The 23,349-nt window shown below is 55.5% G+C and overlaps 3 gene segments (V, D, J or C); all 3 read left to right on the plus strand.

Annotated features, from left to right (window-relative positions):
- The first annotated feature begins 4,032 nt into the window (after positions 1–4,032).
- Positions 4,033–5,707, plus strand: LOC130263920 (T cell receptor alpha variable 1-1-like). The segment is given in 3 exon segments: positions 4,033–4,187; positions 5,031–5,387; positions 5,604–5,707. Coding segments are annotated over 3 exon segments (510 nt in total).
- Positions 5,708–18,675: 12,968 nt separating this feature from the next.
- Positions 18,676–20,353, plus strand: LOC130263921 (T cell receptor alpha variable 1-2-like). The segment is given in 3 exon segments: positions 18,676–18,830; positions 19,674–19,969; positions 20,327–20,353. Coding segments are annotated over 3 exon segments (372 nt in total).
- A 517-nt stretch (positions 20,354–20,870) lies between these two features.
- Positions 20,871–22,017, plus strand: LOC130263922 (T cell receptor alpha variable 4-like). The segment is given in 3 exon segments: positions 20,871–20,922; positions 21,419–21,713; positions 21,834–22,017. Coding segments are annotated over 3 exon segments (531 nt in total).
- The last annotated feature ends 1,332 nt before the right edge of the window (positions 22,018–23,349 follow it).

The raw sequence follows: 23,349 nt of genomic DNA on the forward strand, positions 1-23,349 counted from the left end.
GACATCTTACCCTCTGTTCAGCCTGCGAGTACACAAACTATGCCATGGGATTGCCTGACTCCTTGTCCTTCCCCACAAGGCTCCAGCCCTGCTGCTGTTGGTCCCAGGTCTCCTCAGCAGCGTCCATGGCTGGTTGTGTCCTTTGCTCTGTTCCTGGTTTGTGTGTGGTTTTGTGTTCAGACAGGGAACACAGGAATGCACTTGGGAGCACAAATTCGTGCATGAATTCACCCCAAAGTGCAGGAGCCTGTGTGTGTGTGTGTGTGTGTGTGTGGGTGTGGGTGTGTGTGTGTGTGTGTGTGTGTGTGTCCTGTTGTGTTGGTGAACAAGCGAAATGCGTTGATCACACTGGAGATGCTCTCTGCTGCTCTGCCCTGAGCATCACAGAGCAGCATTTTCCCAGACTCAGAAGGAGCTTGAGTGCAGTTGAAGATTAATGTAACAGACTGCAGGAGATTTGTCCAGGGAAGAGGTGCTGAAATGCAGTCCCTGCTTCCTGGGCCCTCCTTTTCCATCTGCTCTGGACATCACGATCTCCTACTACCAATTGCCGGCCCCACAAGGATGGTATCACCCAAGTTTGGACTTCTTAGCCTAATTCTGTTTGAAATGTTTACAGTACCTCAGCATAACTGTGAGCAGTCACACAAACACAGACACACGGACTCACAGACACATGGACACATGGACACACGGACAGGTCTCTCCAGCGCAGTGCACAGCTGCTCTGCCCTGTGCTGCATCAGCTTAGTTTCGTGGACACGGAGAAATTCTGAGGCTTCATGCCCACCTTCTGTATTCTGTGTGAGGGGATTTCTTTCCAGTGCCCTGAAGCACGAATCAGGAGTGCTCACACGACAGCAAAGGGGGATGTGAGGAAACAGATTTTGGGAGTGAAAGAAACACAGAGACTGTCAGTCCCGAGCTCCATGACACCAGCCCGACTCCTTGCCATGCACCCCGGCCCCGCCGCTCCCGACGTGCAGAGACCCGACGCTCGCCCCACTCCCACCGCTCTCGCCTCCTTTCTCTGTCCGGACTCTCCGTGCAGCGGCGGCGCACGGCTCTGCTCTGGGGCGGAGCTGGGGGCGGCGGAGAGAAAAGAAGAGAACTGGAGTGGAGTATTGGCAGAGGAGGCGGCAGGGCCGCAGCAGAGAGCCGGGGCTGAGGGCACAGCGCTGCTCGGCCGGCGGAGCGGCGCCATGCGGCGGTGTCGGGGCGCGGGGCTGGCGGCGCTGGCCGCGCTGCTGCTCGGTGCGCGGGGGTGGCGGCCGGGGAATCCCGGGTCACCGGGTTATGTGACACCGGCCCCAGCCCAAGATTGATCTCTTACCCTCCTCTCCCTTTTCGGTTCCTGCTTACCCTCTGTTCTTTCCTCTGCCCTCATACTTTTAACCTCCCTGAAGTCCTTGCTTCCCGGTGTGCATTGTATACTCCACGTCTTTATCCATCCATCCCTCCCAGCCAGTATGTTCTTGTCATTACCTTCTTATTTCACTTCAAAATATTCTTCATAGGTTTCTGTCATCAACCATACACTCAGAGACAAATAATCACTACATTCTCTATGCTCAGAAAAAATCCCAGTTCGCTCTGATTCGTCTTTCTCTCCTCTATCCCCCCGCATGTTATTTTGTACGAAGAAAAGTGATTCATGATTTCTGCCTTACAGTGGCTGTAGCCAGAGCCCAGGTACAACAGGAGCCGACACTGGAGACCACGGAGGGCACCGGCATCAACATCAGCTGCTCACACTCCAACATAGGAACAGGCGATAGGATCTACTGGTACCGTCAGCTGCCAGGCCGAGGACCCGAACTCCTCGTGAGCGCTCACAAAGGGGTCAGAGAGCTGCCGGCCATTGCTGGACACCTGTGGGTGTCGGCAGATCGGCGATGGAGCGCGCTGTGGCTCGGGCGGCCCCGGCGCGGGGACGCGGCCGTGTATTACTGCGCGCTGGGCCACGGGCAGAGGAGCCGGGGCTGCGGCCGGGCACGAACCGCCGCGGGCGGGGCCGGGCGGGGCCGGGGGCACAGCGCCGCCCGCGGCCAGCAGGGGGCGCTGCCGCTCCGCCCGCCGGGCCCCAGGCGGCTCCCCAGCTCCTTCGTGTGCCCCGAGCCCGCGGGGGCACAGCGACACCGCACAGCCCGCCACGGCCCCGACACACGGCTGCCAGCCTGCCTGCTGCGGGACACGGCCGCCACACACGGCCCGCCCTGCCCTCGCTCCCTCGGCCGCCTCTGCCTCACACCAAACTGCTGCGCCCGCCGCCTCTGCCATCGCCTGCGGCCCTCCGGCCACGGCTGCTGCTGCTGCTCTCAGCCTGCTTTGCAAAGCAAAGAGCTGCTCCGGGACAGCATCTGTGCTGGGAGCTGACAAAGCAGCTGCACTCGCAGGCACACAGGGGCTAATTCAGATAGTGCTGTCACCTCAGTGTGTCATGGCATCAGAGGTGTTTGCAGTGAGGCTTGCTGAGGTGACAAAGAATTATCCAGCTCTGTCCCTGAAGAAATATCTCTCTTCCACGCTGGAAGGTGCATAACAAGGACATTTCCACTGGGACGCCGAAGGAAGTCGTCCTTTGATTCCCACCTGAGGCTGGAATTAATTACTCTACTTTCTCTTCTTCATCCACAGGTTTTTCCAAACACCCTACAATATGAATTCAGCGTTTTCATGTAACAGTAGAACATCTGGGAGGGAAAACAATAAATCTATTGGAAAATATAAGCTTTTCAAATCAACTGAGAGCTCTGTCACACTGACGTTCCCCTCTGAACTGATTGGTCCCTTTTCCATCATCTTAGTCACCTCTCATTCCTGGCTTTAGCAATAATCCAAGTTTTAGAGCATGACACATGACGTTTTCCTCCTGATACTTGATCTAAAGACCCCATTTCATTTGGGGAAAGGAGCCTTTCAGCATCCTCAGGAACTCATTACAATGGGCTAGTCAAGAAGAGGCCAAAGTCACTGCATGAGAAAGGCGAGAATGTCTGGTCCTCTAATACTTACATTAGATCCTTTGTCCTTCCCAAGGGAAGAACAATGAAAAAGGGGAAGTGATGACCAGAGCACACAATGACAGCAATGTAGCAGTAGGTGGTAAGGGAATGAAAGGGGCAGCTCAGAGCTCATCAACCTCTAATTGATGAGCCTTTCGGAAATAGAAGCTGTGGCTGTGGATGGGCTCAGGCTGAGCTTTGTCAATCGCAAAGGGTTAGAGATGATGGGAGAGGACAGGGAAGCCCCAGGGAAGGAGAGATTGCCAGTGCTGAGTCTCTGGGATCAGCAAGGATGGTTGCAGGTTTCTTGTCTCAGCACAAATGCTGGGAAGAATCCTCATCTCTCGTTACATGTCTGGTCTGAAGTCTAAGAAGGCACAATGTTCTAAGGAGCCCATAGGAGGAAAAGCTTTCACATAGAAAATCTGTGGCAAACACAGGGCCCTCCACTTCTCCTTCTAAACCATGGAGAGGTGCAACACCTGCATGAAAATGTTCCTATTTCAACCACTATTGTTGCGTACAATATTCTTCACATTATTCCAGGAAGGTTTATTGTGCTACAAACCCATATTATAGAAAAGCAAAATTACCACTATGGGATAACTCTGGAAATTATATGGAAAAGAGGGTGAGTGAGGGACCGGTGAGGGACACATTTGTGTCAGGCAGATAAAGGACAGGGGAGAGAGGACAGAGAAAGTGGAGTCCCCTGTTCACAGAGGAAATTGCAATGACCCCAGACAGGTGAGAAAGCTCAGTGGGGAAGAAGCCCCTGAGCTCCCCAGTGTCCAGCACGGGGTGTGCAGCAGAGCTGGCCATTGCAGCTGCGGAGGTGAGGACTCCACTGCGAGCTGAGCGGGAGCAGCCCCTTGCCATGGCTGAGGCCCCAGAGGCACGGAATGCTCCCAGTGCCGCTGCCTGAGGGAGCCACGGGGGCTGCTGCTGGAGCAGCGAGAAACGCAGCACGAGCAGTTCAGGCACGCCAAGGACAGGCCATTGCTCTGCCTGCTGCCGCTGCTGCTCCCGCTGCTCCCGCTGCACAGACGCGTTTCCGGCACCTCTGCTATCTCGGGGCTGCCACGAGATTTCTGACTCTTCCTCACTCGGCAAACACGCAGCTTGCTCTCGCCATGCACCTCGCACATCTCATCCTCACCGTCTTCCTGGGACAGCTCCTCGGTAAGTCCTGCCTGTTCCCCAAGGCAGCCTTCTTCTTATTCCTTCCCCAGGAAATCCTCAACAGCCTGTTCAGGACCGTGATGGGAAACGTCAGAGATTAGTGGGGAAAGGCTGAGAAAAGTCGGCTCCTCTTTGTCGTTTTGCAAGTATTTAATTAAGGTCTTCGATTTCTAAAGGAAAAGGGAAGGGAGAAAAGAGATACTTCAGACCCAGTCTCGATCATTTCTCTCGCCTTAAATTCATCTCCCTCTGCTTCTCCCTTTTCATCCTCCTGCTGTCTCCTCAGGAGATCTCAGCTGTCTCTGCAGTGATATATTGCTCCTGTTTTAATGTCAATTCACAGACCCTCTAAACCTGCTCCATCCACCTCGAAGTTCCCATTTCAATGACATTTACAGGGTGTCCCTTTTTTCCTCCAGAGTGAAACAACTCTGCCACAGCTTCCAGTGTTCTTTGGGCTGGCAGCACAAACAGGGCTCCCTCTTTCCAGTCTCAGCTTTGTGTGTACTCAGGGATCGATGAGCCCTCGAAGATGACAGGGATGGGGAAGAAGAATGAATCCTTTCCCTGAACATCAGTGTGCTCCTCAACCTGATTGAGCACAAAAATTTCAGACTGTTTGCAGACTGTCTGAGCAGTAAACTAGGAACAGGGACAGAGCCCAGCACTTGCAAGGAATTTGCTGTGCTGTGAGCCCTGCCATCCTACCCAAAATCATTCTCTCCTGCCTTTCTGAAAATCTCAGATCTTCCCAGCAGGACAGAGAGCTTTCTCCAACAGGGATTTATTTTTTTCTGTCTGTAGTCCTTCCTTCTGGAGCTGCTGACACTGACTTTCTTTCAGGCACCTCGGGGCAGATCACGGTCACCCAGGAAGATGGACGAGTCACGGTGAAGCAGGGACACACCTTCCACACCACCTGCAAATACCAGACCAGTGGTTTTACTGCCTTACTCTGGTACCAGCTGCGGAAAGGCCAAGCCCCCCAGCTGCTCTCCTATCAATCAGGGACTGGCCCCAGGCACAGCGGCCGTATCACCACGCACCTGAACACCACGGGGGAATCCAGTGTGCTGAAGGTGGAGGAAGTGGAGGGCTCTGACAGCGCCTTGTACCTGTGTGCTGTGCAAGACACCCTGGTGCAGGGAGCTTCCTGGGCTGTGCAACAACCCAGGGGAGGGAGGAGATGTGTCTGTGGAGGTCTGAGATTGGGGAAGGGACTCAGATGTCACCACAGTGCTCACCAGAAGTGTCATCCCATGTGTGTACAATGGTCTAATGCTTTTCACTACAATTTTGACACTTCCATTGGGAAAATATTTTGGACGATTCTGACTTATTTCTTCATTGATCAATGTCGAAATAAAGATAACTATCCCCTATGTATGCCTGGGACCTTTTCCTTCCACACTCCAGCCCTGCTGCTTTGGCCCCACATGTTCTCAGCAGAGCCCAGAGCTGGTTCTGTGTTCCTGCCCTGGCTGCTCTTGCAGCAGCCCCGTTTGCATGGACACACGTGAAGCACACATTTGTGGATGGCTCCACACTGCTCTGCACGAGCCTTTGTCTGTCCGTGTGTGTCCCTCATCGGGAGGGAATTCCCTGACTATGGCAGGGACTCGGAGCACTGCTCTGGCCCTGCACAGCACAGAGCAGCAGCTTGCCAGGCTCAGCAGGAGCCCGAGTGCAGCTGAGTGCTGACGGCAGCTGCTCGCTACAGATGTGTGCAGGGAAGAGGCGCTGAAATGCAGCCCCTGTGTCCGAGCCCGCCCTTTCCTGCCCCTCAAAAGCTCCCGCCCGGCTCATGTGGATGGATGCGATTGCGATGCAGCGTGTGTGGTGTGTGGGATGGGACACAGGTGTCTCCTGTGCCCGGCCATGCCAAACGTCCTTGTGTCGCTCGCTGTGCCGCTGCTGGGAGAGGCGGGGGCTGAGGCCGGCCGGGGCGGAGCTGTTGGCGTGGCAGAGGAGGCGGCAGGGCCGCAGCAGAGAGCCGGGGCTGAGGGCACAGCGCTGCTCGGCCGGCGGAGCGGCGCCATGCGGCGGTGTCGGGGCGCGGGGCTGGCGGCGCTGGCCGCGCTGCTGCTCGGTGCGCGGGGGTGGCGGCCAAGGGGCCGCGCCCGGGGCTGGGCTCATCCCGCACGTCCATTCAGGCTGCCCTCCTGACTGGCGGCTTCACACACCTCTCCCATCCCGCTCTTCCCCCGTTCGTTCCTCCCACTCTTCTCCATGTCGTTCTCACTCTGAAATCTCCGGATTCTATTCTCTGCTCATCACTGCAAAACATTGCTTTTTCATAATTTACGAAATCACCTTCTTACCATTTATCTCTTCTAAGTTTTCTGGTTTTCGTGCTTTCTCCCATCTCCTCTCATTCTCAAGTGACTCTTCTGAGCGTCCTGTCGTTCACGCATTCATCTCTCCCTAAAATAATCATGGACACTTCTGTTCCTGCTTATCTTCAACTCCTCTGAGAACAGTTTTCCTCCCCGTTTCTGTACGTTCCTGACAGTTTCTGCGAGCTTTGTTTTCTGCCGCAGAGCAATGTAGGATTTCATGCTTGTCTTTTTTCTGTCCCCGGCAGTGGCTTCAGGCAGAGCCCAGGTGCATCAGGACCCATTCCTGGAGACCACCGAGGGAACAGGCATCAACGTCAACTGCTCACACTCCAGCAAACGGGGCGCCGATTACATCCATTTCTACCGTCAGCTCCCTGGCCAAAGTCCCGAATTCCTGGCACTCGCTGCTAGAGGGTCCAAGGATGTTCCGGCCATCGCAGGAAAGCTGTGGGTGTCGGAGGAAGGGCGTTGGAGCGCGCTGTGGCTCGGGCGGCCCCGGCGCGGGGACGCGGCCGTGTATTACTGCGCGCTGGGCCACGGGCAGAGGAGCCGGGGCTGCGGCCGGGCACGAACCGCCGCGGGCGGGGCCGGGCGGGGCCGGGGGCACAGCGCCGCCCGCGGCCAGCAGGGGGCGCTGCCGCTCCGCCCGCCGGGCCCCAGGCGGCTCCGCAGCTCCTTCGTGTGCCCCGAGCCCGCGGGGGCACAGCGACACCGCACAGCCCGCCACGGCCCCGACACACGGCTGCCAGCCTGCCTGCTGCGGGACACGGCCGCCACACACGGCCCGCCCTGCCCTCGCTCCCTCTGCACTCGCACTGCCATGTGTAAGGAAGGTGTTCTTTGAGTCCCACCTGAGGCTGCAATCAATTACTCTACATTCTCTTCTTCATCCACAGGTGTTTCCAAACACCCTTGGATGTGAGTTCAGCATCTGCCTGAAACAGTAGAACACCTGGGAGGGAAAATATTAATCCTGTTGGAGTAGAGAAGTGTTTCGAAACAGCAGAGGGCTCAGTCACACATTGGTCCCTTGTCCATCATGTTAGTAAGTTCTCAGGCATCCTGAAATGCAGATTCCAGGGTTTGGCAATGCAGAAAGTTTTGGAAGCAGACACTTGAAACAATGAACTCCACAAGTGGTTTCTGTCCTGACACGTGCTCTAGAGACCAAATTTCCCCTGGGGGAAAGACCCGTTCAGCATCTTCAAGAACTCATTTCAAAGTTCAGCAGAGGCCACACTAAGCGCATGTGAAAGGCGAGAGTGTCTGCTTCTCCAAGGCTCACATCACGTCCACTTTCCTTTAAAAGGGAAGAACAAGGAAAAGGGAAAGCGATGACCAAAGCACACAATGACACCAATGTGGCAGTGATAAGGGTGATAAGGGAATGAAAGGGGCAGCTCAGAGCTCATCAGCCTCTAATTGATGAGCCTTTAGGAACCAGCGGCTGTGGCTGTGGATTGGCTTAGGCGGAGCTTTGTCATTGGGAAAGGGTTAGAGATGAAGCCAGGGGACATGGAATCCCAAAGAAAGGAGAGACTGCCAGTGCTGTGTCTCTGGGACCAGCAAGGATGGTTGCACGTTTCTTGTCTCAGGGCAAATGCTGAGAATAATCTGCATCTCCTGGTACATGTCTTACCATCTTTCATAAGCTCTGAAGGCTAAGAAGGCACAATCTTCCAAGGAGTCACTAGAAGGGTAAGCTTTCACATGGAAAACTTGTGACAAGCTCAGAAACCTCCAATTCTCTAGAAACCTCCTTCTAAACCAAAGTGTGGTGCAACATCTGTATGAAAATGTTCTTATTACACCCATTATCATTACCTACATCATTGTTCACATCATTTCAGACAATTTTTTTTTTGACAAATCCCTTTTATAGAAAACCCAAATGACCTGTATATGACAACCCTGAAGCTGATATTAAATAAAGGCTAGGAGTCAGGGAGCTGGGAGAGAGATGTTCATAGCAGGCAGGGGAGAAGGGCCAGAGACAGAGGAGTCTCCTGCTCACAGAGGAAATTGCAAGGACCCCAGACAGGTGAGAAAGCTCAGTGGGGAAGAAGCCCCTGAGCTCCCCAATGGCCAGCACGGGGTGTGCAGCAGAGCTGGCCATTGCAGCTGCGGAGGTGAGGACTCCACTGCGAGCTGAGCGGGAGCAGCCCCTTGCCATGGCTGAGGCCCCAGAGGCACGGAATGCTCCCAGTGCCGCTGCCTGAGGGAGCCACGGGGGCTGCTGCTGGAGCAGCGAGAAACGCAGCACGAGCAGTTCAGGCACGCCAAGGACAGGCCATTGCTCTGCCTGCTGCCGCTGCTGCTCCCGCTGCTCCCGCTGCACAGAGGCGTTTCCGGCACCTCTGCTATCTCGGGGCTGCCACGAGATTTCTGACTCTTCCTCACTCGGCAAACACGCAGCTTGCTCTCGCCATGCACCTCGCACATCTCAATCCTCACCGTCTTCCTGGGACAGCTCCTCGGTAAGTCTTGTCTGTTCCCCAAGTCAGCCTTCTTCTTATTCCTTCCCCAGGAAATCCTCAATAGCCCGTTCAGGACCGTGATGGGAAACGTCAGAGATTAGAGGGGAAAGGCTGAGAAAAGTCGGCTCCTCTTTGTGGTTTAGCAAGCGTTTGCTCAAAAATCTTTCCCATTTCTAAAGGAAAAGGGAAGGGAGAGAAGTAAAACATGAGACCCCTTCTCTGTCTCATCTCTCACCATTAATATATGTCCCTCTGCCTCTCTCTGCTGATTGTTTTGCTGTCACCTCAGAAGATTTCCTCTGTTTCTGCAGTGCCATATTGCTTCTCTTTCCATGTCAATTCAAACCTGCTCTAGGCACCTCACTGGTTTTCGCTTCTTTACATTAACAATGTCCCTTTCTCCCTCCAGGCTCACCCAGCTCTGCCACGGCTTTCAGTGTTCTCTGGACTGGCAGCGCAGCCAGGGCTCCCTCTTTCCAATCTCCACTTTCTGTGTATTCAGAGATAGAAGTGCCCTCAGTCTTGACAGGGATGAGGTAGCACAGTGAATCCTTTTGTAGAACCTCGGGGGGTTCCTCAGCCTGATTGGGCACTGAAAATTCAGGCTGTTCCCAGATTATCTGAGCAATAAAGTAGGAACAGGGACACACTTCCATTGCAAGAAATTTGCTGTGCTGAGAGCTCTGAAACCCTGCACAAAATCACTCTCTCCTGCATCTCTTCACATCTCAAGTCTTCACTGTAAAACAGACAGCTTCCTCCAACAGGGATTTGAACGCAATTTGCTTTCCCTGACTGTAGCCTTTCGCTGTGGAGCTTCTGACACTGCCTTTCTTTCAGGCACCTCGGGGCAGATCACGGTCATCCAGGAAGATGGACAAGTCACGGTGAAGCAGGGACACACCTTCCACACCATCTGCAAATACCAGACCAGATATTTTAATGCCTTGCTCTGGTACCAGCTGCGGAAAGGCCAAGCCCCCCAGCTGCTCTCCTATCAATCAGGGACTGGCCCCAGGCACAGCGGCCGTATCACCACGCACCTGAACATCACGGGGGAATCCAGTGTGCTGAAGGTGGAGGAAGTGGAGGGCTCTGACAGCGCCTTGTACCTGTGTGCTGTGCAAGACACCCTGGTGCAGGGAGCTTCCTGGGCTGTGCAAAACACAGGGGAGGGAGGGGATGTGTCTGTGGAGGTGTGAGATTGGGGAAGGGACGCAGATGTCACCACAGTGCTCACCAGAAGTGTCATCCCATGTGTGTACAATGGTCTGATGGTTTTCACTACGTCTATTGTGACACTTCCCTTGGGAAAATATTCTGGAAGATTTTGATACATTTCTTCATTGATCAATGTCGAAATAAAGAAAACTATCCCCTATGTATGCCTGGGACCTTTTCCTTCCACACTCCAGCCATGCTGCTTTGGCCCCACTTGTTCTCAGCAGAGCCCAGGGCTGGTTCTGTGTTCCTGCCCTGGCTGCTCTTGCAGCAGCCCCGTTTGCATGGACACACGTGAAGCACACATTTGTGGATGGCTCCACACTGCTCTGCACGAGCCTGTGTCTGTCCGTGTGTGTCCCTCATCGGGAGGGAATTCCCTGACTATGGCAGGGACACGAAGCACTGCTCTGGCCCTGCACAGCACAGAGCAGCAGCTTGCCAGGCTCAGCAGGAGCCCGAGTGCAGCTGAGTGCTGACGGCAGCTGCTCGCTACAGATGTGTGCAGGGAAGAGGCGCTGAAATGCAGCCCCTGTGTCCCGAGCCCTCCCTTTCCTGCCCCTCCAATGCTCCCGCCCGGCTCAAGTGGATGGATGTGCTTGCGATGCAGTGTGTGTGGTGTGTGGGATGGGACAGAGGTGTCTCCTGTCCCCGGCCATGCCAAACGTCCTTGTGTCGCTCGCTGTGCCGCTGCTGGGAGAGGCGGGGGCTGAGGCCGGCCGGGGCGGAGCTGTTGGCGTGGCAGAGGAGGCGGCAGGGCCGCAGCAGAGAGCCGGGGCTGAGGGCACAGCGCTGCTCGGCCGGCGGAGCGGCGCCATGCGGCGGTGTCGGGGCGCGGGGCTGGCGGCGCTGGCCGCGCTGCTGCTCGGTGCGCGGGGGTGGCGGCCAAGGGGCCGCGCCCGGGGCTGGGCTCATCCCGCACGTCCCTCCAGGCTGCCGTCCTGCCTGGCGGCTTCACACACCTCTCCCATCCCGCTCTTCCCCCGTTCACTCCTCCCTCTTCTCCATCTCCTTCTCCCTCAGAAATCCCCGGATTCTATTGTCTACTCATCCCTGCAAAACATTGCTTTTTCATAATTTACGAAATCAGCTTCTTACCATTTATCTCTTCTTAGTTTTTTCTCTTTTCCTGCTTTCTCCCACCTCCTCCCGTTCTAAAGCGAGTCTCCTGAGCGTACTGTACTTCATGCCTTCATCTCTCTCCAAAAGTTTCATGGACGCTTCTCGTCCTGCTCATCTTGAAAACCCTTAAAAACTGTTTTTCTCCCCGTCTCTGCACGTTCTTAACTCTTTCTGCCAGCTTTGTTATGTGGTGTAAGAAAATATAGAATTTCAGGTTTGTCCTTTTTCTTTCCACGGCAGTGGCTTCAGGCAGAGCCCAGGTGCATCAGGAGCCATTCCTGGAGACCACCGAGGACACCGGCATCGCAATCAACTGTTCACACCCCAGCAAACGGACCGGCGAATACATCCATTTCTACCGTCATCTCCCGGGACAAAGCCTCGAATTCCTCACCTACACTACTGGAAACTCCAAGGATGTTCCGGCCATCGCAGGAAAGCTGTGGGTGTCGGAGGACGGGCGTTGGAGCGCGCTGTGGCTCGGGCGGCCCCGGCGCGGGGACGCGGCCGTGTATTACTGCGCGCTGGGCCACGGGCAGAGGAGCCGGGGCTGCGGCCGGGCACGAACCGCCGCGGGCGGGGCCGGGCGGGGCCGGGGGCACAGCGCCGCCCGCGGCCAGCAGGGGGCGCTGCCGCTCCGCCCCCGGCAGCTCCAGCTCCGAGTCCCCGCGCGCGCTCGGCCCCTCTGCTCAGCGCGGCTGCGGCAGCTCCGCTCCTGGCGGCAGCGAACAGCCCCGCCCGGCCACGGCTCCGTGCGCGCTGACACGGTCTGCCTGCGGCACCGACGGCAGCACGGCCCTTCCCAAACTATCTCTTCCTCCTTCAGGAAGGGTTCTGTGCCTTCTCTGGAACGAGGCATCCTCTGGCCTGTCTACAAAGGGTGGCTAGCGTTGTGTCCAAAATGCATCAGCTAGGGTACACATTCCCACCCAGCCCATAGCAGGTCTGTTTCCTCTCTCCTCTTGCCAAAGCTGCTGAGCTCTTTTCTGAAGGGCAAGGGGCATCACCAGGTCGTTCATGTGAGGAGCCGCCAATAGCATGCTACACTGAAATTTTAGCTCATTTGTCGGAACCATTATGCAGATTAAATTATTTCTACACAAACTGTTCACAGAGTCCGACGCTACATGTGGATACAGTCACACCTAATCTTCCCACTGAGAAGGTGTCCAGAATGCAAGGTGGTCCCTTTTGATTCTTGGGACTTGATGGATTTCCCTGACAATTTTACCCACACATCCTGCCAGAAAACCAGATCCAGAATGGAAGTCCAGAATGGGCTCCTCTCAATGGAGGTACAGTCCTGCCAGGACCTTGCATCAGTGGGAGTTTCCACGGGGTCACACCCTCCTTAAGGACACATCCACCTACTGTGGCTTTGGATATTCCATGGGATGGATTTCTACTTTACCATAAACTTTCATAAGCTGTAGGAGGACAGCCTCCCTCACCATGGTCTTCATCACAGGCAGCAGAAATATCAGCGCTCTGGTGCCTGCAGAAGCTCCTCTCCCTCCTTCCTCACTGACCTTCCTGACTGCAGAGTTCTTTCTCTCACAGAATCCCTCTCCTCTCTCCCCGCTGATATCGCACAATAATTTTCCTGCCTTTCCAATCTTTGCCGGCACAGATGCTCTCTTTGACAGGCAAGGAGCCCGGGCTCTGGAGGCCAGCAGGACCCTCTGCCTCTTGTGTCCCTTGTCTGTTCTTACAAACACGTGCCCCGAAGGGCAATTCTGAAATCCCCACCTCCCAGTGGAAAGGGAACGGGAAGGAATAGACGGCGGGTGAGAGGGGAGAAAAGAATCGGTGGGTCCTGTGCTCCCCGGGACAAACGGCTCCCGCTCGGCGCACCTGGCCCCGCTGTCTCCGTGGGCCGCAGCTCCGATCGCTGCCCCGCTCCCAGCGCTCTCCTCCCCCCGCACCCAGCCAGGAGCCGGCGAGAGCCCGAGCGGCACCGGCGCAGGGCTGAGCCCCGGGGCGGAGCTGGCGGCGGGGGAGGGCAGAGCGAAGGAGGGAAGCGGCGCTGGCGGAGCAGAGAGCCGGGGCTGAGGGGGCAGCGAGGCTCGGCCGGCGCCATGCGGCGGTGCCGGGGCGCGGGGCTGGCGGCGCTGGGCGCGGTGCTGCTCGGTGCGCGGGGTTTGACAGCAAGGGGCCGGGGCTGGGGCTCGGGTATTTCCCGGGGAGACTGGAGCTGATTCTTGCCTCTAGTACGCAGCTCTATCTCTCTCCCTGCCTGTTTGCCATCTCTCATCCACAGAAATCTTCCCATGGTTTGTTTTAGTAATCTGGCTTAAAAAACCTCAGAATCACAGGGTTTTGGCGATATTTGTCCTTTCTTCCTTCTTTCCCAGCTGTGGCTGCCGACACAGACCGAGTGCAGCAGAAGCCGTGGGCAGAGACCACCGAGGGCACCGGCCTGAACCTCACTTGCCTGCACCCCGAAATTGCTGCCGACTCTACCCAGTGGTATCGCCAATTCCCAGACCAAGCACCGCAGCTGATAGTAACGGCTGTCCGAGGCACAAAACCCGTGCTGGAGCCAGAGGGGACTCTGTGGGTGTCGGCAGATCGGCGTTGGAGCGCGCTGTGGCTCGGGCGGCCCCGGCGCGGGGACGCGGCCGTGTATTACTGCGCGCTGGGCCACGGGCAGAGGAGCCGGGGCTGCGGCCGGGCACGAACCGCCGCGGGCGGGGCCGGGCGGGGCCGGCAGGGGCCGCTCCGCTCCCGGCTGACGCCGCTGGGCGGGACCGGCACCGAGCCGAGCCTGGAACCCGCGGGACCTCGGCCGGGAGCCCCCACGGGCCTGGCCTTCCACGAGAGACCCCTCCGAGCATAGAGATGCTGCCCTGCAATGTGTACAGAACAATTCTGCTGGATAGGAGCATTTCATTAGCTGTCGAGGGAATCAGTAAAGGTATTTCTGAGTGTATTGTCAACTAAAGAAACGCTCAGGAGATGTTGGCTCGTTGCTCGCTGACGAAGGCCTGCTGAAATGACAAGGAAAAGGCTGGCACAGTCAGTGCCTTTTTGCCCACATTTTACCTTCAGACTGTTCTCCTCAGTTCCATCACATCGCCGAGCTTCCCTGAAGATTTCTGGGAATAAATCAGTATCCAGAGTAGAGGCAGAAGTAATTAAAGAACTCCTAATGCACATACACCAGTCCACCTTGTCACAAACACACCCAAAGAGTAACTCGTAGTCCTGCATTTATGAAAAGATATGTGTAAACACATTTCCAAAGCAGATCCAAGCACTGACACTTCTCTTTCTGGCACGTCCCCATCGATGTTCAAACACTCACACTCACTCCCTTTCCTGCTCCTGCACCCAAGTCTTTGCACGCACATCTACGGGAACATTCCTGAACAGAGATGTGCACACATAAAGCACATCCCGGGATGTATCTATTCCCAAACACGCATACACCTTCCCTTCTTCCCTCCTCATCTCACGGTGACCCTCACTGGTTTTTGCCTCCTGATGGGTCAGCACTGGGCTGCTGGTTTCAATCCTGCCCTGTTAGAACTGCCTTCAGGAAATTATTCGGGCCTCGTTGGACATCTTACCCTCTGTTCAGCCTGCGAGTACACAAACTATGCCATGGCACTGTCTGACTCCTTGTCCTTCCCCACAAGGCTCCAGCCCTGCTGCCCTTGGTCCCAGGTCTCCTCAGCAGCGTCCACGGCTGGTTGTGTCTTTTCCTCTGTTCCTGGTTTGTGTGTGTTTTTGTGTTCAGGCAGGGTCCACAGGAATGCACTTGGGAGCACAAATTTTTGCATGAATTCACCCCAAAGTGCAGGATCGTTTGTGAGTGTGTGTCTGTGTGTGTGTGTGTGTGTGTGTGTGTGTGTGTGTCCTGTTGTGTTACTAAACAGATGGTCTCTGGTGCTCTGCCCTGAGCATCACAGAGCAGCATTTTCCCAGACTCAGAAGGAGCCTGAGTGCAGTTGAACAATGATGTAGCAGCTTTCAGTAGATTTGTGCAGGGAAGAGGTGCTGAAATGCAATCCAATCTTCCTGAGCCCTCCTTTTCCATCTGCTCTGGACATCACGATCTCCTACTACCAATTGCCGGCCCCACAAGGATGGTATTACCCAAATTTGGACTTCTTAGCTTAATTCTGTTTGAAATGTTTACAGTACCTCAGCAAAACTGTGAGCACTCATACACAGACACACGGACTCACAGACACATGGACACATGGACACACGGACAGGTCTCTCCAGCCCAGTGCACAGCTGCTCTCCCCTGTGCTGCATCAGCTTAGTTTTGTAGACACGGAGAAATGCTGAGGCTTCCTGCCCACCTTCTGTATCCTGTGTAAGGGGATTTCTTTCCAGTTCCCTAAAGGACGATTCAGGAGTGCCCACATGACAGCAAAGGGGTGATATGAGGAAACAGATTATGGGAGTGACAGAAACACAGAGACTGTCAGTCCCGAGCTCCGTGACACCAGCCCGACTCCTTGCCATGCACCCCGGCCCCGCCGCTCCCGCACAGACCCGACGCTCGCCCCACTCCCACCGCTCCCGCCTCCTTTCTCTGTCCGGACTCGCCGAGCAGCGGCGGCGCACGGCTCTGCTCTGGGGCGGAGCTGGGGGCGGTGGAGAGAAAAGAAGAGAACTGGAGTGGAGTATTGGCAGAGGAGGCGGCAGGGCCGCAGCAGAGAGCCGGGGCTGAGGGCACAGCGCTGCTCGGCCGGCGGAGCGGCGCCATGCGGCGGTGTCGGGGCGCGGGGCTGGCGGCGCTGGCCGCGCTGCTGCTCGGTGCGCGGGGGTGGCGGCCAAGGGGCCGCGCCCGGGGCCGGGCTCATCCCGCACGTCCCTCCAGGCTGCCCTCCTGCCTGGCTGCTTCACACACCTCTCCCATCGCGCTCTTCTCCCGTTCCTTCCTCCCGCTCTTGTCCATGTCGTTCTCACTCAGAAATCCCCGGATAATATTCTCTGCTCATCCCTGCAAAACATTGCTTTTTTACAGCTTAAGAAATCTGCTTCTGATCGTTTATGTCTTCTAAGTTTTCTGTTTTTCGTGCTTTCTCCCATCTCCTCGCATTCTTAAGGGACTCTCCTGAGCATCATGTCGTTCACGCGTTTCTCTCTCCACAATAGATTCCGAGACATTTCTGTTCCTGCTGTCTTGAAATCCTCTGGGAACTGTCTACCGTCTCTCTACGTTCCTGATTGTTTCTTCGAGCCTTGATCTGTGCACAAGGGCAATGTCGGATTTCAGGTTTTTTCCTTATTCTGTCCCCGGCAGTGGCTTCAGGCAGAGCCCAGGTGCATCAGGAGCCATTCCTGGAGACCTCCGAGGGCACCGGCATCAGAATCAACTGCTCACATCCCAAAAAACAGACCGTGGATTTCACCCATTTCTACCGTCATCTCCCGGGACAAAACTTCGAATTCCTTGCATCTACTGCTAGAAGGTCCAAGGATGTTCCGGCCATCGCAGGAAAGCTGTGGGTGTCGGAGGACGGGCGTTGGAGCGCGCTGTGGCTCGGGCGGCCCCGGCGCGGGGACGCGGCCGTGTATTACTGCGCGCTGGGCCACGGGCAGAGGAGCCGGGGCTGCGGCCGGGCACGAACCGCCGCGGGCGGGGCCGGGCGGGGCCGGGGGCACAGCGCCGCCCGCGGCCAGCAGGGGGCGCTGCCGCTCCGCCCGCCGGGCCCCAGGCGGCTCCGCAGCTCCTTCGTGTGCCCCGAGCCCGCGGGGGCACAGCGACACCGCACAGCCCGCCACGGCCCCGACACACGGCTGCCAGCCTGCCTGCTGCGGGACACGGCCGCCACACACGGCCCGCCCTGCCCTCGCTCCCTCTGCACTCGCACTGCCATGTGTAAGGAAGGTGTTCTTTGAATCCCACCTGAGGCTGCAATCAATTACTCTACATTCTCTTCTTCTTCCACAGTTTTTTCTAAACACCCTTGGACGTGAGTTCAGCATCTGCCCGAAATATTAGAACATCTGGGAGGGAAAATATTAATCCTGTTGGAGTAGAGAAGCTTTTCAAAACAGCAGGGAGCTCGGTCACACATTGGTCCCTTGTCCATCATGTTAGTAACTTCTCAGGCATCCTGTTATGCAGATGCCAGGGTTTGGCAATGCAGAAAATTTTGGAATCGGACACTTCAAAGAATGAACTCCTCAAGTGGTTTGTATCCTGACACGTGCTCTAGAGACCACATTTCCCCAGGGGGAAAGACTCAGCATCTTCAAGAACTCATTGCAAAGTTCAGCAGAGGCCACACTAAGCGCATGTGAAAGGCAAGAGTATCTGCTTCTCCAAGGCTCACATCACGTCCACTTTCCTTTAAAAGGGAAGAACAAGGAAAAGGGAAAGCGATGACCAAAGCACACAATGAAACCGAGATAGCAGTAGGTGATAAGCGAATGAAAGGAGCAGCTCAAAGCTCATCAATCTCTAATTGATGAGCCTTTAGGAACCAGCGGCTGTGGCTGTGAATTGGCTTAGGAGGAGCTTTGTCACTGGGAAAGGGTTAGAGATGAATCCAGGGTACATGGAAACCTAAAGAAAGGAGAGACTGCCAGTGCTGTGTCTCTGGGACCAGCAAGGATGGTTGCACGTTTCTTGTCTCAGGGCAAATGCTGAGAATAATCTGCATCTCCTGGTACATGTCTTACCATCTTTCATAAGCTCTGAAGGCTAAGAAGGCACAATCTTCCAAGGAGTCACTAGAAGGGTAAGCTTTCACATGGAAAACTTGTGACAAGGTCAGAAACCTCCAATTATCTAGAAACCTCCTTCTAAACCAAAGTGTGGTGCAACATCTGTATGAGAATGTTCTTATGACACCCATTATCATTACCTACATCATTGTTCACATCATTTCAGACAAATTTTTTTTGACAAATCCATTTTATAGAAAACCCAAATGACCTGTATATGACAACCCTGAAGCTGATATTAAATAAAGGCTAGGAGTCAGGGAGCTGGGAGAGAGATGTTCATAGCAGGCAGGGGAGAAGGGCCAGAGACAGAGGAGTCTCCTACTCACAGAGGAAATTGCAAGGACCCCAGACAGGTGAGAAAGCTCAGTGGGGAAGAAGCCCCTGAGCTCCCCAATGGCCAGCACGGGGTGTGCAGCAGAGCTGGCCATTGCAGCTGCGGAGGTGAGGACTCCACTGCGAGCTGAGCGGGAACAGCCCCGTGCCATGGCTGAGGCCCCAGAGGCACGGAATGCTCCCAGTGCCGCTGCCTGAGGGAGCCACGGGGGCTGCTGCTGGAGCAGCGAGAAACGCAGCACGAGCAGTTCAGGCACGCCAAGGACAGGCCATTGCTCTGCCTGCTGCCGCTGCTGCTGCCGCTGCTCCCGCTGCACAGAGGCGTTTCCGGCACCTCTGCTATCTCGGGGCTGCCACGAGATTTCTGACTCTTCCTCACTCGGCAAACACGCAGCTTGCTCTCGCCATGCACCTCGCACATCTCATCCTCACCGTCTTCCTGGGACAGCTCCTCGGTAAGCCCTGCCTGTTCCCCAAGTCACCATTCTTCTTATTCCTTCTCCAGGAAATCTTCAACAGCCTGTTCAGGACCGTGATGGGAAACGTCAGGGATTAGAGGGGAAAGGCTGAGAAAAGTCGGCTCCTCTTTGTCGTTTTGCAAGTATTTATTTAAGGTCTTCGATTTCTAAAGGAAAAGGGAAGGGAGAGAAGAGCAACCTCAGTCCACATCTCGGTCTTTTCTCCCGCCTTAAAGTTATCACCCTCTGCCTCTCTCTTTTCATCCTAGTGCTGTCTCCTCAGGAGATCTCAGCTGTCTCTGCAGTGATATACTGCTCCTGTTTTAATGTCAATTCACAGACCCTCTAAACCTGCTCCAGCCACCTCGAAGTTCCCATTTCAATGACATTTACAGGGTGTCCCTTTTTTCCTCCAGAGTGACACAACTCTGCCACAGCTTCCAGTGTTCTTTGGGCTGGCAGCACAAACAGGGCTCCCTCTTTCCAGTCTCAGCTTTGTGTGTACTCAGGGATCGATGAGCCCTCGAAGATGACAGGGATGGGGAAGAAGAATGAATCCTTTCCCTGAACCTCAGTGTGCTCCTCAACCTGATTGAGCACAAAAAATTCAGACTGTTTGCAGACTGTCTGAGCAGTAAACTAGGAGCAGGGACAGAGCCCAGCACTTGCAAGGAATTTGCTGTGCTGAGAGCCCTGACACCCTACCCAAAATCATTCTCTCCTGCCTCTCTGAAAATCTCAGATCTTCCCTGCAGGACAGAGAGCTTTCTCCAACAGGGATTTATTTTTTTCTGTCTGTAGTCCTTCCTTCTGGAGTTGCTGACATTAACTTTCTTTCAGGCACCTCGGGGCAGATCACGGTCATCCAGGAAGATGGACAAGTCACGGTGAAGCAGGGACACACCTTCCACACCACCTGCAAATACCAGACCAGTGGTTTTGACGGCTTGCTCTGGTACCAGCTGCGGAAAGGCCAAGCCCCCCAGCTGCTCTCCTATCAATCAGGGACTGGCCCCAGGCACAGCGGCCGTATCACCACGCACCTGAACACCACGGGGGAATCCAGTGTGCTGAAGGTGGAGGAAGTGGAGGGCTCTGACAGCGCCTTGTACCTGTGTGCTGTACAAGACACCCTGGTGCAGGGAGTTTCTTGGGCTGTGCAACAACCCAGGGGAGGGAGGGGATGTGTCAGTGGGAGTCTGAGATTGGGGAAGGGACGCAGATGTCACCACAGAGCTCACCAGAAATTGCATCGCATGTGTGTGCAATGGTCTGATGGTTTTCACTACATCTATTGTGACACTTCCCTTGGGAAAATATTCTGGAAGATTTTGATACATTTCTTCATTGATCAATGTCGAAATAAAGAAAACTATCCCATGTGTATGCCTGGGACCTTTTCCTTCCACACTCCAGCCCTGCTGCTTTGGCCCCACATGTTCTCAGCAGAGCCCAGAGCTGGTTCTGTGTTCCTGCCCTGGCTGCTCTTGCAGCAGCCCCGTTTGCATGGACACACGTGAAGCACACATTTGTGGATGGCTCCACACTGCTGTGCACGAGCCTTTGTCTGTCCGTGTGTGTCCCTCATCGGGAGGGAATTCCCTGACTATGGCAGGGACACGGAGCACTGCTCTGGCCCTGCACAGCACAGAGCAGCAGCTTGCCAGGCTCAGCAGGAGCCCGAGTGCAGCTGAGTGCTGACGGCAGCTGCTCGCTACAGATGTGTGCAGGGAAGAGGCGCTGAAATGCAGACCCTGGTCCCGAGCCCTCCCTTTCCTGCCCCTCCAAAGCTTTCACTAGCGTGATATGGATGGATGTGCTTGCGATGCAGTGTGTGTGGTGTGTGGGATGGGACAGAGGTGTCTCCTGTCCCCGGCCATGCCAAACGTCCTTGTGTCGCTCGCTGTGCCGCTGCTGGGAGAGGCGGGGGCTGAGGCCGGCCGGGGCGGAGCTGTTGGCGTGGCAGAGGAGGCGGCAGGGCCGCAGCAGAGAGCCGGGGCTGAGGGCACAGCGCTGCTCGGCCGGCGGAGCGGCGCCATGCGGCGGTGTCGGGGCGCGGGGCTGGCGGCGCTGGCCGCGCTGCTGCTCGGTGCGCGGGGGTGGCGGCCAAGGGGCCGCGCCCGGGGCTGGGCTCATCCCGCACGTCCCTCCAGGCTGCCCTCCTGCCTGGCTGCTTCACACACCTCTCTCCTCCCGATCTTCCCCCGTTCGTTCCTCCCGATTTTCTCCGTCTCCTTCTCCCTCAGAAATCCCCGGATTCTATTGTCTGCTCATCCCTGCAAAACATTGCTTTTTCATAATTTACGAAATCACCTTCTTACCATTTATCTATTCTATATTTTTTCTGTTTTCGTGCTTTCTTCCACCTCCTCCCGTTCTCAAGTGACTCTCCTGAGTGTACTGTACTTCACGCCTTCATCTCTTTCCAAAAGATTCATGGACTCTTCTGGTCCTGCTCATCTTGACAACCCTTAAGAACTGTTTTTCTCCCCGTCTCTGCACATTCTTAACTCTTTCTGCCAGCTTCGTTATGTGGTGTAGGGAAATATAACATTTCAGGATTGTCCTTTTTCTTTCCACGGCAGTGGCTTCAGGCAGAGCCCAGGTGCAGCAGGAGCCATTCCTGGAGACCACCGAGGGCACAGACATCAGAATCAACTGCTCACATCCCAGCAAACGGACCGGCGAATACATCCATTTCTACCGTCATCTCCCGGGCCAAAGCCTCGAATTCCTCACCTACACTACTGGAACCTCCAAGGATGTTCCGGCCATCGCAGGGAAGCTGTGGGTGTCGGAGGACGGGCGTTGGAGCGCGCTGTGGCTCGGGCGGCCCCGGCGCGGGGACGCGGCCGTGTATTACTGCGCGCTGGGCCACGGGCAGAGGAGCCGGGGCTGCGGCCGGGCACGAACCGCCGCGGGCGGGGCCGGGCGGGGCCGGGGGCACAGCGCCGCCCGCGGCCAGCAGGGGGCGCTGCCGCTCCGCCCGCCGGGCCCCAGGCGGCTCCGCAGCTCCTTCGTGTGCCCCGAGCCCGCGGGGGCACAGCGACACCGCACAGCCCGCCACGGCCCCGACACACGGCTGCCAGCCTGCCTGCTGCGGGACACGGCCGCCACACACGGCCCGCCCTGCCCTCGCTCCCTCTGCACTCGCACTGCCATGTGTAAGGAAGGTGTTCTTTGAATCCCACCTGAGGCTGCAATCAATTACTCTACATTCTCTTCTTCTTCCACAGTTTTTTCTAAACACCCTTGGACGTGAGTTCAGCATCTGCCCGAAATATTAGAACATCTGGGAGGGAAAATATTAATCCTGTTGGAGTAGAGAAGCTTTTCAAAACAGCAGGGAGCTCGGTCACACATTGGTCCCTTGTCCATCATGTTAGTAACTTCTCAGGCATCCTGTTATGCAGATGCCAGGGTTTGGCAATGCAGAAAATTTTGGAATCGGACACTTCAAAGAATGAACTCCTCAAGTGGTTTGTATCCTGACACGTGCTCTAGAGACCACATTTCCCCAGGGGGAAAGACTCAGCATCTTCAAGAACTCATTGCAAAGTTCAGCAGAGGCCACACTAAGCGCATGTGAAAGGCAAGAGTATCTGCTTCTCCAAGGCTCACATCACGTCCACTTTCCTTTAAAAGGGAAGAACAAGGAAAAGGGAAAGCGATGACCAAAGCACACAATGAAACCGAGATAGCAGTAGGTGATAAGCGAATGAAAGGAGCAGCTCAAAGCTCATCAATCTCTAATTGATGAGCCTTTAGGAACCAGCGGCTGTGGCTGTGAATTGGCTTAGGAGGAGCTTTGTCACTGGGAAAGGGTTAGAGATGAATCCAGGGTACATGGAAACCTAAAGAAAGGAGAGACTGCCAGTGCTGTGTCTCTGGGACCAGCAAGGATGGTTGCACGTTTCTTGTCTCAGGGCAAATGCTGAGAATAATCTGCATCTCCTGGTACATGTCTTACCATCTTTCATAAGCTCTGAAGGCTAAGAAGGCACAATCTTCCAAGGAGTCACTAGAAGGGTAAGCTTTCACATGGAAAACTTGTGACAAGGTCAGAAACCTCCAATTATCTAGAAACCTCCTTCTAAACCAAAGTGTGGTGCAACATCTGTATGAGAATGTTCTTATGACACCCATTATCATTACCTACATCATTGTTCACATCATTTCAGACAAATTTTTTTTGACAAATCCATTTTATAGAAAACCCAAATGACCTGTATATGACAACCCTGAAGCTGATATTAAATAAAGGCTAGGAGTCAGGGAGCTGGGAGAGAGATGTTCATAGCAGGCAGGGGAGAAGGGCCAGAGACAGAGGAGTCTCCTACTCACAGAGGAAATTGCAAGGACCCCAGACAGGTGAGAAAGCTCAGTGGGGAAGAAGCCCCTGAGCTCCCCAATGGCCAGCACGGGGTGTGCAGCAGAGCTGGCCATTGCAGCTGCGGAGGTGAGGACTCCACTGCGAGCTGAGCGGGAACAGCCCCTTGCCATGGCTGAGGCCCCA

Source organism: Oenanthe melanoleuca, chromosome 27 (assembly GCF_029582105.1).
Source record: "Oenanthe melanoleuca isolate GR-GAL-2019-014 chromosome 27, OMel1.0, whole genome shotgun sequence".
Taxonomy (NCBI): Eukaryota; Metazoa; Chordata; class Aves; order Passeriformes; family Muscicapidae; genus Oenanthe; species Oenanthe melanoleuca.